The sequence below is a fragment of the Lonchura striata genome, chromosome 2 (genome assembly GCF_050655825.1).
Source record: "Lonchura striata isolate lonStrDom1 chromosome 2, ASM5065582v1, whole genome shotgun sequence".
In the NCBI taxonomy this organism is placed as follows: Eukaryota; Metazoa; Chordata; class Aves; order Passeriformes; family Estrildidae; genus Lonchura; species Lonchura striata.
Window position 1 is genome coordinate 106,389,430 of NC_140704.1, and position 13,043 is coordinate 106,402,472.

Below are 13,043 nucleotides of genomic sequence, written 5' to 3' on the forward strand. Positions count from 1 at the left end.
TTTTTCAGACCTATTTTCACATAAAAATATTTTGATTACTACCATGTTTAATCCTGAGCAAAAGGTAAAACAGATGAATGTATGTATAAGCATACATTGAAAACTGTAATGCAGGATTCAAATGATTTATTTATACAAACTCCAGGTTCAGTATAGAAAGGAATATGCAGAGAATCAAACCCTGTCCTGTCAAGAAGAAAGCACATTTTCTTAAGCAATTGTTTCCAATGTCACTGATAATTGTGTTCAATCCTTCTTTACTGTCTGGATAGATGGGAGGTCTTGCCACATCACAGCAGTGGCATTGGCTGATAAAATAAAAAGTTTGTCCAGGCAGGGTCAGTAGTTCTGGCCCTTTTTCTGGCTCATTAGCAGGATAAAATTTAAATTTGAATAGAAATGAGTTGAAGGTATGGCAAAACGCAGCCCTACATCAGGATCCTCTTCAGAGAAAAAGAGTAGCCTGGTCAAAAGCCCCGGCTCCCAGCCACAAAATTATACAAGCATCCTAACAGCTTGTTCCTGCTTACACAGCTGATGTAAAGCTCCTCAAGCAGAGCTGAAGTTCAGGGTAGATTTATAAGCAGGTTTTTATTTATTTTTGTGGGCTTGCCTTCAGACCTAGTAACCACAATAGTATTTGCTAAAAAAAATTTCTTTATAGTCTTTATATTTCATCTGGTATTAAGGGTGGTTTCAGGAAAACTGGCAACATCAAGTTCCCTTCCATGGTGAGAGGCTTGGAGCTGGGACCCTGGACAGTGCTTGGCACTCCTGTAACAGGGCAAGGGTAGCAAGACTTCTCCCCCCACCATGCTCCAGAGCCAGAAAGCTGACAGGATGCCAGAGAGATGAAGGATTCCAATCAGCCAAGGACCAAGCTGAGGGCCATTCCTAGGATTCCTAACAACAGGCTCTCTGACAAATGCGTATTCATCTCTGAAACATATCTATCCAGTGTAAGCAATGAATAAACATTTCAAAAGCATTATGCATTGCTGCAAGCAGTTTAGTAGTTACTGCTGCTATCTATTGTTGCATCTACTTGATATTTATTCAGATCTTATTTTGTTCAGATGTATTTCCAAAATTCCTCTCACAGAAGCTAAGTGAAAAACATTGAATGCTCATTGTTTTGTCTGTGTTGTTATAATAATCCAGAAAATTCGCATTGTTCAAATCCCTCAGGCCAGCAAACTGACCCTTTTACAGTCATTGCCAGAAGCTCTTAGAAACAGGGTTTTCTCACCTATGGCTAAGATGACTTTTTGACTCTTCATGAAGAGTAAGACAATTCACACTGCCTCTGGGCTGGAGCAACACACTGACAACCCCTCCTCTGGAGCCGATTCCCTTTTCCTGCCTGTTCACATAACTGTTCCATAGGTGGAATCTGAACCACACAGAGAGGGCCAATGCACGTAGGAGGGGAGCAGCTGCAGCCGTGATCCCAGGCACAGCACTGCTCATCAGCAAGGCTCTTGGTTGCTAACTTTAGCCTCCTTTCTTTCTGATGGGTGCCTGCAATCCTTGAACAGCTCTAGTTTAGCAAAATAAACAATTGCGGGGGGCTGGGACTCAACCTTGGCTGAATTAAATTGCTCTTTCATTGAAGGAAAACATACCTGTTTCTAACTTGATAAGTCCAGACTGTCTGGATTACAGCTAAGAACTAGGGACAATTCAGAAAGAACAATTTAGAAGAGCAGTCTCTATGTTCTTATGCCTCAACTGCTGGATTTGATTCCACTCTATTTTAAACCTTATTTAAGATGATACAGTGGAATAATTAGGGAAGCACTGGGAGATGTTGCACAGAAGTTATAGCCTTTTGTGCCTCATGCAGCTTGGGCCGCCGGGGATTTCTTACTCTGCTGCACAGGGGATTTTGGGCACGGAGCAGACTGGAGCTAAGCAGAAGGATCCATGACAACACAATTTCCTGAAAACTCTCCCAAGTGGAATAGGGGCTGTGAAAGCCATGGGAACCATGCCAGAATTCAGTCAGAGACACAGACCAACTGATGATTCACTCTCTAGCAAAGGAAAAAAGGCCCAAACCCAACTTTATTTTAATTCAGACTTTTCTCCTACTTCTGGCTCTTGTTCTGCAATGCTCTGCACATGCTGAGCTCTGGGCTTGAGAATTCCATGGACTCCTGGTGAACCAAAAGTCAAGTAAATGCATAAATATCCATCTCCCATCTACTCTAGGACCACCCAAATAATTGCAAAGGTGTCTTAAACACAGAAGTAGATTAACTAGTGTAAATCAAAATCACATTTATAAATGCTTATTGGATCAGGGCCTTTATTCGTAAAAGAAAAGACAATTGCAACAAAGTAGAATATGGTTTTACTCATTAAATATGAGAAACACTGCTGGTAGCATATGTTCAATTTTTCTTTTTAGCACAGCTTTAGCTACCATATCTTGATGAATCTCTTCTATTTTATAAACATTTGGTATGTGTTTTACAAAAAAGTCTTACTAACAGAAGGTTTAACTAAATAATTGATACATGATTCCTGAACTAAATATTAAATGCACTAGATCTCTTTTTTTCCACACAGTTGCTACCATAACAGTAAGTATCGTCCACAAAGCAGAAAACATAATTTTGAAATCTCATCTGAGCAGAATTATAATTGAGAGTTTGTTCACATACACCCCACATTTATATCCTACCAACATGCCAAAAAATACAGATGTTCATCACAAGATGAGATAAAAGGATGATTGCCAAAGACATAATGAAAATGCTCTGGTTTAATCTATTCATCCCAAGGTACACTGTCCAATTGTTTCAAACATGTTTATTTTACTAATAATTTTAGAAATGTGGAGAAGAGAATTTTACCTACTTTCACCCTCTAGTTCCATCCCCCAGTAAAATACTCTAATGTGTGAAACTTAGAATTAAAAATGAAGGTGGAAAGTTGTTGTTGCTAGTTCTAAATATAACAAATAATGTAGGCTGTGGAAGGCTAATGAACACAAATTGTGATTTCCAAAGCTGTATATTTAACCATTTGCAATGTGACACATGTAGCTAAAGGCAGTAGGAAAGTCAGGACAGTAATTCATTTGCCTAGAATGTTGGAATAGGAGTAATATTACAGGCTTAATATGTGAGCTGGCTGTGAAATACACTTTGCAGTCCATACAGAACAGTTTAAATAACACTGATTATTCAAAGTTTCCTATTGCCTTTGATTCTGAAATATTCTTTGCAAAAGGGTCATATATATAACTGACTATGCCCTGCATGGATTATCATTAGGGAAGAGCAGTATTATACATTATAATCTAAAATTAATCCTGAACTAAATAATGATGATAAGTCAGACATAAATTTTGAAGTGAAACCTCTTGGCTATAAAATGAAACAGCCAACCATGCTCACTGGGTAAAATTTTTAACAGATTTTACAGATGTAGCTCGGATAACAGATACTTTTACTTGGCTGACTTGAACTAGAAGAACATCCAATAATTGAAAGTATTTTTACTTAAATACTTCTCAAACAAAAAATGTATTACAGTATAAGAACATTTTATATGTTATAAAAGAACCTTTGACGGAAGATAAAACCCAGCCTTTCTTTTTTTCATTTTCTTTTGTTTGCTTTTGAACAGTCTGTTATTAGTTTTATACCTCATTCTGCAGTTTTCTAAAAGAGGTGTGGAAGACTATAGAGAAATACAATATTTGAGATACTGTTTGGCACCATCAGATAAATGGGTCTCTGTGAAGTCAGCCAGAAGTCTTGTTGTTCACAGCTGCCAGGGTGGGGACAGATGTCTCCATGAAGTTTACCAGCTCAGTCTAACTTCCTGGGACGACTCAGAGCTGACACAGTTCTCCACCTTCTGCTGCTCCAACAGTGCAGCCCTAAGTTGCCTGGCGGGTGCACTCTCATTCAGCTTCTGTCCAGAAGAGCTGGTTTTCTGGACATGTCCAGCAGCAGCCATAAAGAATGCTTTCCATCTGAAAAAATGAGTGTGACCCTTTGTTCTTAAGACTTAGGTATACTGTCAGCATGCCATCAACCTGGCAGAGTGGGTTAGATGCAATTAAGATGACAGGCCTAACCTATGGTGTGGCCTTCTTTTGACCATAGAGAAGATTTGGTCTAGAAGAGCTGCCTTAGGGTAAGGCAACACAAAGTAAAACTGTTCCAGCATTCCTGCCTACACTGTTAATACCAACAGAGGAATATGGATTGTCTCTGTTGCATTGCTTATGTTTAGGCAATTTTGTGCACCTCAGTACAGCCCTACAGAAGAAAAGCTGAGCACAGAACACATGAGAAGGGTGGTCCATGCCAAGATGAAGGATAGTTAGCTAGAGCTCCTCAAAGCCTGTCTTAATTCCTGACACAACTGTGAAATCATGGCTCTGTTTCTTAGATCCTGTGCTCCAAGGACCTGATGTGTCTGCATCGAGCAGCCCAGCCTGTGCTCTGAATCATGCTTCCATTCCAAGATCAAAATCATGCCATTAGCTGGGTACAGAGCACCACCTACTTAGCGGATTGCCTTCTGGCTCTAAAACCTGATCATCTGATGTTAGCTTAGACAGCTCTGCATGGTACACTACTGGGTACCATGGGTAAAGTAAAACTGTGTCAGTGCCTCCAGGATACTTCTCCCTTCACAGAGAGACTGAGAGATAGTTTCAAGAGACTGCTGAGGCAAGGAGAGTTGCATTTATGAAGCCATTTTGCTAGCCCTGACATTTCAAGTAAGAACCTGAAGCCCTCCCTCTTAGCAAACTGCACCTGAAGTTGTATCCTACACCTTGGTGGCACTTCAGTTAGTCCAACAAAGGGGTCAGTGCATTTGTGTATCCTTAAACCTCTTTTGTTCGTTTCTCAAAGTGAATTATCTCAATTGGATTAGTAATCAAAAAAATATTAATCTGTGTTGATTAAAATTCTTTGAAACATAGCTTTTACTGGAGATGAGAATACAACAAAACACTGAGAGTTGAACCCATGCCTGCTCTGAGTGCCATGGGACAGTGCTGAATGCCTCTAGCTTGATGTTCTGTTTTGTGATGCAAACACTGCTAGCCTGGGCACATCTTTTTTAAACAATTGCAGAGTCCTTCCTTCTCTTTCCTGGAGAACAACAAACTCAATTTTCCCTAAGGGCTTCTCCCTTATTATGCATAATGCACTAATATAAGCTTACAATTTCTGGTAAAAATCTAGAAAAATGAAATCTGTTGTGATGACTAGAAGGGTTTTCTGACTTGAAAGATTAATAATAATTTTAAATTTTGATTGGTTTTCTGGTTTTCTCATTGATATTCTGTAAAAGTATAAACTGTCCTCTGCCCAGTAAGAGATACTGGAATTACAGTGAAAGCAAAAGTACATAAGCACAAGTCTCATTTTTGGGGAGGTAAACAAGATTAGGAAAAAACATTCAGTGGATGGGGAAGGACACGGTTTATATATTTGAGAAGTCTCGACTACAATTACCTTGAGGAAGTGAATGGATTCATATAACAACCTTTCTCCTTTTATTCAGAAACTGGTTTCTTTCTTTCTTTCAGGAGAAAAGTTAAAATGAAACCTTAGTCTCCAGTATGCATACAAACTCTTTGGCACACCTCCTAAGGAGCATTAGCACCAGCATCCTGAATTAATTCCAGTGTAGGTAATTTGACTTATTACATTTAGAGGCAGTTTCAATTAGACAGAGTGTTCTTCCATTTATACTAAATACAAACATGCTGTTTGTGAGACATGCTGAAGAGTCACTGTGTTTCACCTCTGCAAGATCACAGTATTGGGTGATCTGAATCTTAAATACAATTTGAGTTTACCTTTATTTATTAGAAGCATCTTCTTCATGGAAGATTCTCAAAAACTTGTAAAATGTATAAGTACAAACTTCATAATAGCTCTGTGATAAAAAAAAATTCCATTTTCATTCTAAGCATAGGTGTTAAGTCTGTTGGAAGTTTCACACAGTTTTTTTGTTGCTGAAATTTCCAATGAAGACTTTGTTTTTTCTTTTAATCTGTTTCCAGTAAGAAGTCTTTGGACAGGTTTTTATTTAGAAGTTCTTCTTGGATGTATAATCTCTGTCGAAAACACAAATTGTCAAGTAGATCTGAAGATGAGGTTCATCATAAAGACTTTTGGATTTTATTTGTTAAGGAAACATCTGTTTAAGAAATGTCTCTTGAATGCTGACCAGTGCTGCACATCCTGAGAACCCAAAGACGTGAACATACAACCACTTAGGGCTGTGACCATACAGGCTTTCCTAGGAAGAACAACTCTTTTCTGACACCATTTATCTTACAAGTAATGCTTTTTATAGCAAGACAGCATCAAGGAAATATTCCCTCTGCCAGAAGACTGTTGTATGAATCTCCTCGCTGTCATGTGGAACTCTTTTAAGCCTGAAAAGTCAGAATTATCCCCATTTTTGCAGAGAAGTGCCACATATATAACATGTCAAGCACAAGTCCAGGAAAACAAGCCAAGGAAAAGTTAAAACACCACTGTATTCTTCCCTTTTCCCTATGCAAATACAGCCCTTCTGGCTCCTGGGAGGGAAATGTCACCTGGAAAGAGTGTGAAATGACTGTTAGGAAAGTGTACCACTCCTGAGGGATAAGATGGCAGGGAGAGGCAGTTTGGGTAGCACAAAGTGCGGGCACAGGCATAGGGGCTGTTTACCAGTCCGTGGCTGACCTTCATTCCCCTTTGTGTCACATCCATTCTGTTGTACTCAACCTTGCTTCCTTTCACAAAAAGGGTCTCTTGTGTGCTTATTAACACTATTAGCACTGGCTGTTTTCTGATTCCGAGTAATAATTGAGAAACTCTAATTACTGTAATTACCATGATCCTAGGGTGAGGTTTTATTTTTTATAATTATTTATAGTGATTTTGTTTGTGAATACTTTGTTACATTAAAAGCACGATAGACAATCATAAGTCCTTGCAGTGCATTTATTTATAACCACCTTTACTGAATTTTGCAGCATTTTGAATTTTTCAGCATTTATTAATCAGTTATTACTAAATTTCTTCTGCCTAAAGCAAGTGGGAGAGAAAGCGACTACTGAAAAATGACAAATAAGGTGACATACCAAGTTTGATTCCACCAACTAAGTACTAGTACCAACCCAACAAGAGCAAAGATGGAGGTGACAGCTAGATGGCACAATTGAATATATTCTAAATCTTCCCACCATGTCTCTTCAAGGAAGACAGAAAAGCTTCAATGTGTGCAAACAATGAAACAAATCAAGAACCACCTGAGATTTTGGACAGTAGATAAACAGTTTGATCACATTCCCATTGCTTTTCTGGGTCTTTGGGAGTTTGCTCTCCAGAGTGGTCTCTTGGAGCAAGCAAGATGTTCTTCTGTGTCTCCTTTATGATCACCCCATGTGATCATAACATCATCACACTGCTGGATAGAAATTTTTGTTTCTTACAGAATAATCCACCCGATTATGCTAAATCTCTCAGGTAAAGATGCTCCCATAAATTACACTATCTTCACTTCCTCTACCATTTACAGACATGGGCACGTAGGCCTCTTGCAATCATGTAATCCAGAATACATTACTTTGAAACAGCTTGTTGTCACCCTGATGTAATTGTATGAGTCTTGATTCTCATTTGTGCTTTTTATCCATTAGTGTGTGGCTTGGAAAACTCTGATTTGTGGATCATTACCATTAATTACTTGCCTTTTTTTTTTTTTTTGTGAACTTCATTGTGAATGAAAAGCTGTTGATCCCAGCATGAAGAAGATAGAGACCTTTTTTCAAGGTTGTTTCAAGGGCTGCTTATTTGTTTAGGGTTTTTTTTTTTTTTTTTTTTGTAAAAGATGTTATCAATCCAGGCCAACCTTAACTGTCACTTCATCATCCTTTATCAAAGAACTACTAATGCAACTCAGCAATGCTTTTTCTAAATGACTGTGAGACCTCATTTTGGTTTTTAATAAACAGTCACATTCTAATGAGGTCTTCATAAAACTGACTAAATATGTTTAGAAATCATTAGCTTAAATTATCAGTACAAAAGTCTCCTTAGGGAGCCCTGCAGATTTGGTAAGACTTCTGGCAGATGGATTAGTGTAACAGCTCAAGATAGTTCTGAATTTCCACACAAGCAGTGTAAATGTGAGTGACTGGGTAACAGGCTACTAGATAAAGAGCTAAATGTCCCTCAGGTGGGTTCATTAAAGAGAGAAAACAATCAAAACACATTTCAGTGCCATTTAAATACCAGGTGCACAGCAGTCTGCAGGTGCCAGAAACACTGACAAGAGTCCCTCACTGGAACACACAAGAGCTTAAAGGGATGTGCAGTTCTGACAAGTGTGCCTCAGATAATGACAGATATTGGCAGATGTACCCGGACCCTGCTGGAGGGTAATGGGGGACTGAGTCATTTGCAGCAGGTGCCTGCATTAGGGACAGCCTCATGGTGATTCCTCTAGCAGCAATTAAAACAGTTCTGATGCATAATGCTCCAGGGCAAGAAGCAAGTTCCTAACACTGATTTAATGACTATCCAGCCAGTACTGGAAAACAAATACACATACACCCCCTCAATGATTAATTCATGAAGGCCGTACATTGTGTGGCAAACCTGTTAAATTTTGAAAATTTCTGTTTCCTGAAAATGCAGAAGATTTTTCCTTCTTGGCTTACTGTGGGTCAACATGGTTAAAAAGTGAAAATAAGAAACCCCTATAAATCTTATAGCAGTGATAGCAATAGAAATAGAAAACCTCAAGTTTCGGAAGGTTATAAAGGCTTGCCCTACAGGAATGGTACCAAAAGTCCATTAAAATCATTACTACTCACGGTGGCACAGAGCTTGTGTTAGGGGTTGTGAGACAGATGGTGTGTTTGTAATTTGCCTCCTTGTTGCTGATGATTCCTGCTCTGGGAGTGGCACAAAAACACCAATGGAGGAGAGAGTGCATTGTTCTGTGGCTTATACGATTTTATTTCCATTAAAAGCTCATTTCAATTTCTGCTTTCTGGTTTTACCTGTGCTGGCCTCCATAGAAAGTGAGAACAAAGTCATTTCTACCACTGACAGAAACAACAAAGCTGCAGATCTGTATCCCACTAGGACTCTTGCGCCCTGAAGAAATCTCCAGGGTGGCAGAACCCATTCCTTGCTGCTGTGGGAATGTGCTGTGCACCTAAATGCTGTGAGCAGAGGCTGCCAGCACTGGCACCAAGACTGGTGTCTCCCTTGCTGACATTCGACAGTTCACTCTAATTGGCGCTTCCAAATACTGACTTTGGGAAAATAGCATGTGGTTTCATGCCGAATGCTGGTTTTGCTCCCAGGCTTGTTTATTCATACACAGAAAACATCTCCTTTTAAGTTGTTCGTTTGGGCACTTATGAATGTGTATAAAGCTTTAACAAAGAGGTTTGCTGGAGAGCTTCCTATTCTTACAAATCCACCCGTTCTGAATTGATACGTGATCATCCAGCTATTTCTACCTTCTTCCTCACTCAAGGGATTGCATTTTTAAAGTGGCCTCCATGATCCCTCTTTGTCTCTGCAATTAGTACATGTGTTCCTGCAGCAGGTGTTAATTGCAGTCACAATCCCCATCTTTTTTACATCTAAAAATAATACTGGCACCTGATCTGTAAGCAGGCTCGAGCACACAGACATCTAACTGTTAGGATTTATATTATCAATTCACAAAGGACATAGGGAAGAATAAACTGAGATTGTAAAACTGGACTTGCTCAAATGGACTTCAACTCACACCACATAAACAGTACTCTCTCATAATGCAAATGCCACAGGGCAGAGGGGTATCAGACACTCCACCAGTGTGAAATTAAAAACATCCCTTAAAACCGTGCTGCTCAAACCAAGCTGTGTGCACTTGACTTCTTATTTCAACAATTTGATTTACAATAATTGCAGTAGTTCCCAAAAAAGCAGTGGGATTTCTTTTTATATCAAATGAAAGCCAAATTCCTAAGCAAATTTTCTTGAAAAAAACATTCCAGATGAGAACTAAGACAGCAGTGCACAGACAAAGCAGTAAATGAAGAGACTCACTTACTGACATTTGTGTGAAACACAGAAAAAGGTTCCATTCAATACTTGTTCAAAACAAAATTAGCCATAACGACTAGAGTAGGAGGCCTACTTTAGAAGCTACCAAGCAAAGAAAGAGAAGTACACAGTATCAATTAGGTAACTCAACCTTTCTTTACTATCCAGCTCCCAAACATGACCTCCTGATCAACAAACAGTGCACAAATTGTAAAACTAATTTTTTCTGTTTTAGTCCAGAAGACCTTCAGGAAGGAAAACCCAAACAAGACAGACCAATATACCAAAAGCAATTTCATAGTTTAACTACTTTTCTCAGATATCTGTTTCAGAGTGACCCCCCCTCCCCCTGCCTCAGTCTTCTTTAAAAAAAATAAAGAGACAACTCCATACCTTGTCCTGAAAAAAAATTATTGATTTTCTGAAGGGAAATGGTATCTCTGAGATATGTACAAACATATGACACATCCCCTCTTTGTCAGTCTTTGCAGACTCTGCTGTGCAGAATGCAGCTTTATCAGTTACTTTTCCATTGTGCTAATGGTAACAAAGCCAAGCATCCAAGGCATGTTTAAAAATAATTGATAACAAACCTCTCAGCACAGGCAGTCATACATATTTTATGTGCTATACTTAGTATGTAAGAACCTTGTTGGTCTGTTATTTAATTTTGAAAAGCAAACACCTTGGACGTCTTTCATCTTTTTAAGTACAAAAACCACTTACCCTTCCCACTTCTACGAGATTAGTAACCATGATTATGCTCGCTGTGTTTTCATGCCATACCATTCTCCAGAAGTCATATATTGTCTCCTGCATTGGTCCTGAAAAAATAAATCATATGAAAGGTTACTATCTGAAAGTCTCATGATTGGAAGCTTGTCTCTGGGGAGCTTTGTGAAACTGTGACTGTACACATATATTTGTACCACTATCATAGTATTTTTTATTTAGGGCCGGTCAATTTCTTTTCTGTTATCCTACCTATTTGCATTTACGTATTTTTCTCCTGAAATAATGTTCTGAAAGAAAGTTCTCCAGCACTTAGATATTTATATCCATAATACCCAGAAGGGGAATTATAAAAAATGGGTAACATGACTCTTTCTTTTAGCAATTGGATGATAACTTAGGGAAGGTGGATTTGGAATGAAATGAGCCTCAGTGGAGTATGTGGCCTTTCCTGGTTTCTAATATTTTTCTTAGTATACACTATTCATCAAATTACCCAGCTCCTAAATTGTAGTTCCTGAAGTGAGACAGAAGTTATAGTTTTTTAGCTGCAGTGTATCACTTTGCAAAACAGTGGAGAAAGCGGCAAAGAAACCTGACGTGCCATGGCAGCAGATCCTCTGTAGTGCTTTCCCCAACCTGTCTGCTTCTGTTCATAAACATACAGGGCTCCAGCATCGTGCTGAAGCTGGGTATCAGCTCACAGAAAATGCTACAGAAATGCAAAATGTTGAGAAAAAACACATCTCTTTGTGTGCACTTGGTCCTGTCTGTTTGTAGCCTGCACATCTTACTCATGGTGCTTGGTGTGCCACCCTAATTTTAAACCAGTGCTTTAAAATCACTGAGCCAGTAAAATTAAACAATATAAACTATAAGCTTAACATCCATAGTGAATCCATTACTGAACTGTCACATTGCAGTAAACAATTAGGGGTTTATTTAGAGGAATGACTTAAAATCAGCTAATTGGAGAACAAATGGATAATGTATTACCCTAATGTTCCTCTAGTAAAGAAAGCAACACTTTTCAAGCATTACCAAACCATACATTGACAGATTTGAAAAGATTAGCACCCATGTTGTTTACTTTGATCTCCCTTTGAAAATAAGATCTTCACTTTGAAATCAAGCATTTAGTGGAAAATGTAGTCATATATTATTACTATGTTGTCACGACAGAGGGCTTGGACCACATAGAATTTTAAGATACCTTCCATCCCAAACCATTCTGTGACTTTGTGACTCTGTGATGTTAGAGGCAAGCCAAAACCAATTCATTAGGCAAATAACATCACAGTTATGACATAACTTAGATCTGAAATTTAAGAAAAAGATAATAGACTAAAACTCTTGAATTTTTAAAAAACTGTATTTATTTACAGCACTTCCAAATTATAATTTTTCCACCCATAATTTGCACAGATCATTTAAAGAAGCTATGTATTCTCCCCCTTATTTTATCTGTCTTTAAAAATGATGCATATATTATGAGTTTCATAGGTCTCCTGATAGTTTTCGCTTCCTTATAGGTTTCTTTGAATTGCTTTCATTATTCATGTAACAGGAGAAAAAGCCATTTAAAGCAACAGGAAACTATGACTGTTAGAACATAAGAAATGTCAGAAGGTCTTAAGAATAGAATTAACAGCAGAATCTCAAGCTATAGTTTCTGAAATTACTAAATTCAAGCTGATGTTATAGCTGCAAAACTGAACACCTTTCTTTCCTTCTTTAAATTAACAGCATAGAACAGGTGATACTTTTGTGAGATTTCATTCTGAATTTCAACAACAGTTTAATTGCTTTCCATTGTATGGAAATTTACAGCAAGTATTTTTCTTCTACCTAAGTGTCCTGGATATGTGATACAGTCATGGTCCAAGTGCAATTTTGAATGTCACAGCAATGTAATTACTATATATTCTAGGGAAAGTTTAGCTTGTTTGTGTTTTAATATTCTAGGATTCAATGTAGCTTTCTTTTGCAATTAAAGTCATGACAGCATTAGAAAGGTTTTGTGCCAGCCTCTCCTACCGATTATAAGGAATCAGAGTGTTCCAGTCACTCTAGGAAAATACTGTCTCTGTATAGCTTCTTCCTTCCTCTCAAATCTGAAACAAATACTCAGCTCAATTACTACTGCTATTATCTTTCAAGGAGCAGAGTTAAAAGTAGGAATAGGTGGTTTTCCACAGAGCAATCTCCTGGAAAAAGCCTTCA

At 38.3% G+C, this 13,043-nt stretch overlaps 1 protein-coding gene across 14 annotated transcripts in view; it reads right to left on the reverse strand.

Moving 5' to 3' along the window:
- The window catches only part of PTPRM (protein tyrosine phosphatase receptor type M), a 442,640-nt gene that overhangs the window by 23,610 nt on the left and 405,987 nt on the right, over positions 1–13,043 (reverse strand). For all 14 annotated transcript variants that reach the window (XM_085573754.1, XM_021525191.4, XM_077784280.2 and 11 more), the window contains one exon: positions 10,815–10,912. In XM_085573754.1, the coding sequence (XP_085429880.1) occupies positions 10,815–10,912 (98 nt within the window). The remainder of the gene's footprint in view (positions 1–10,814; positions 10,913–13,043) is intronic.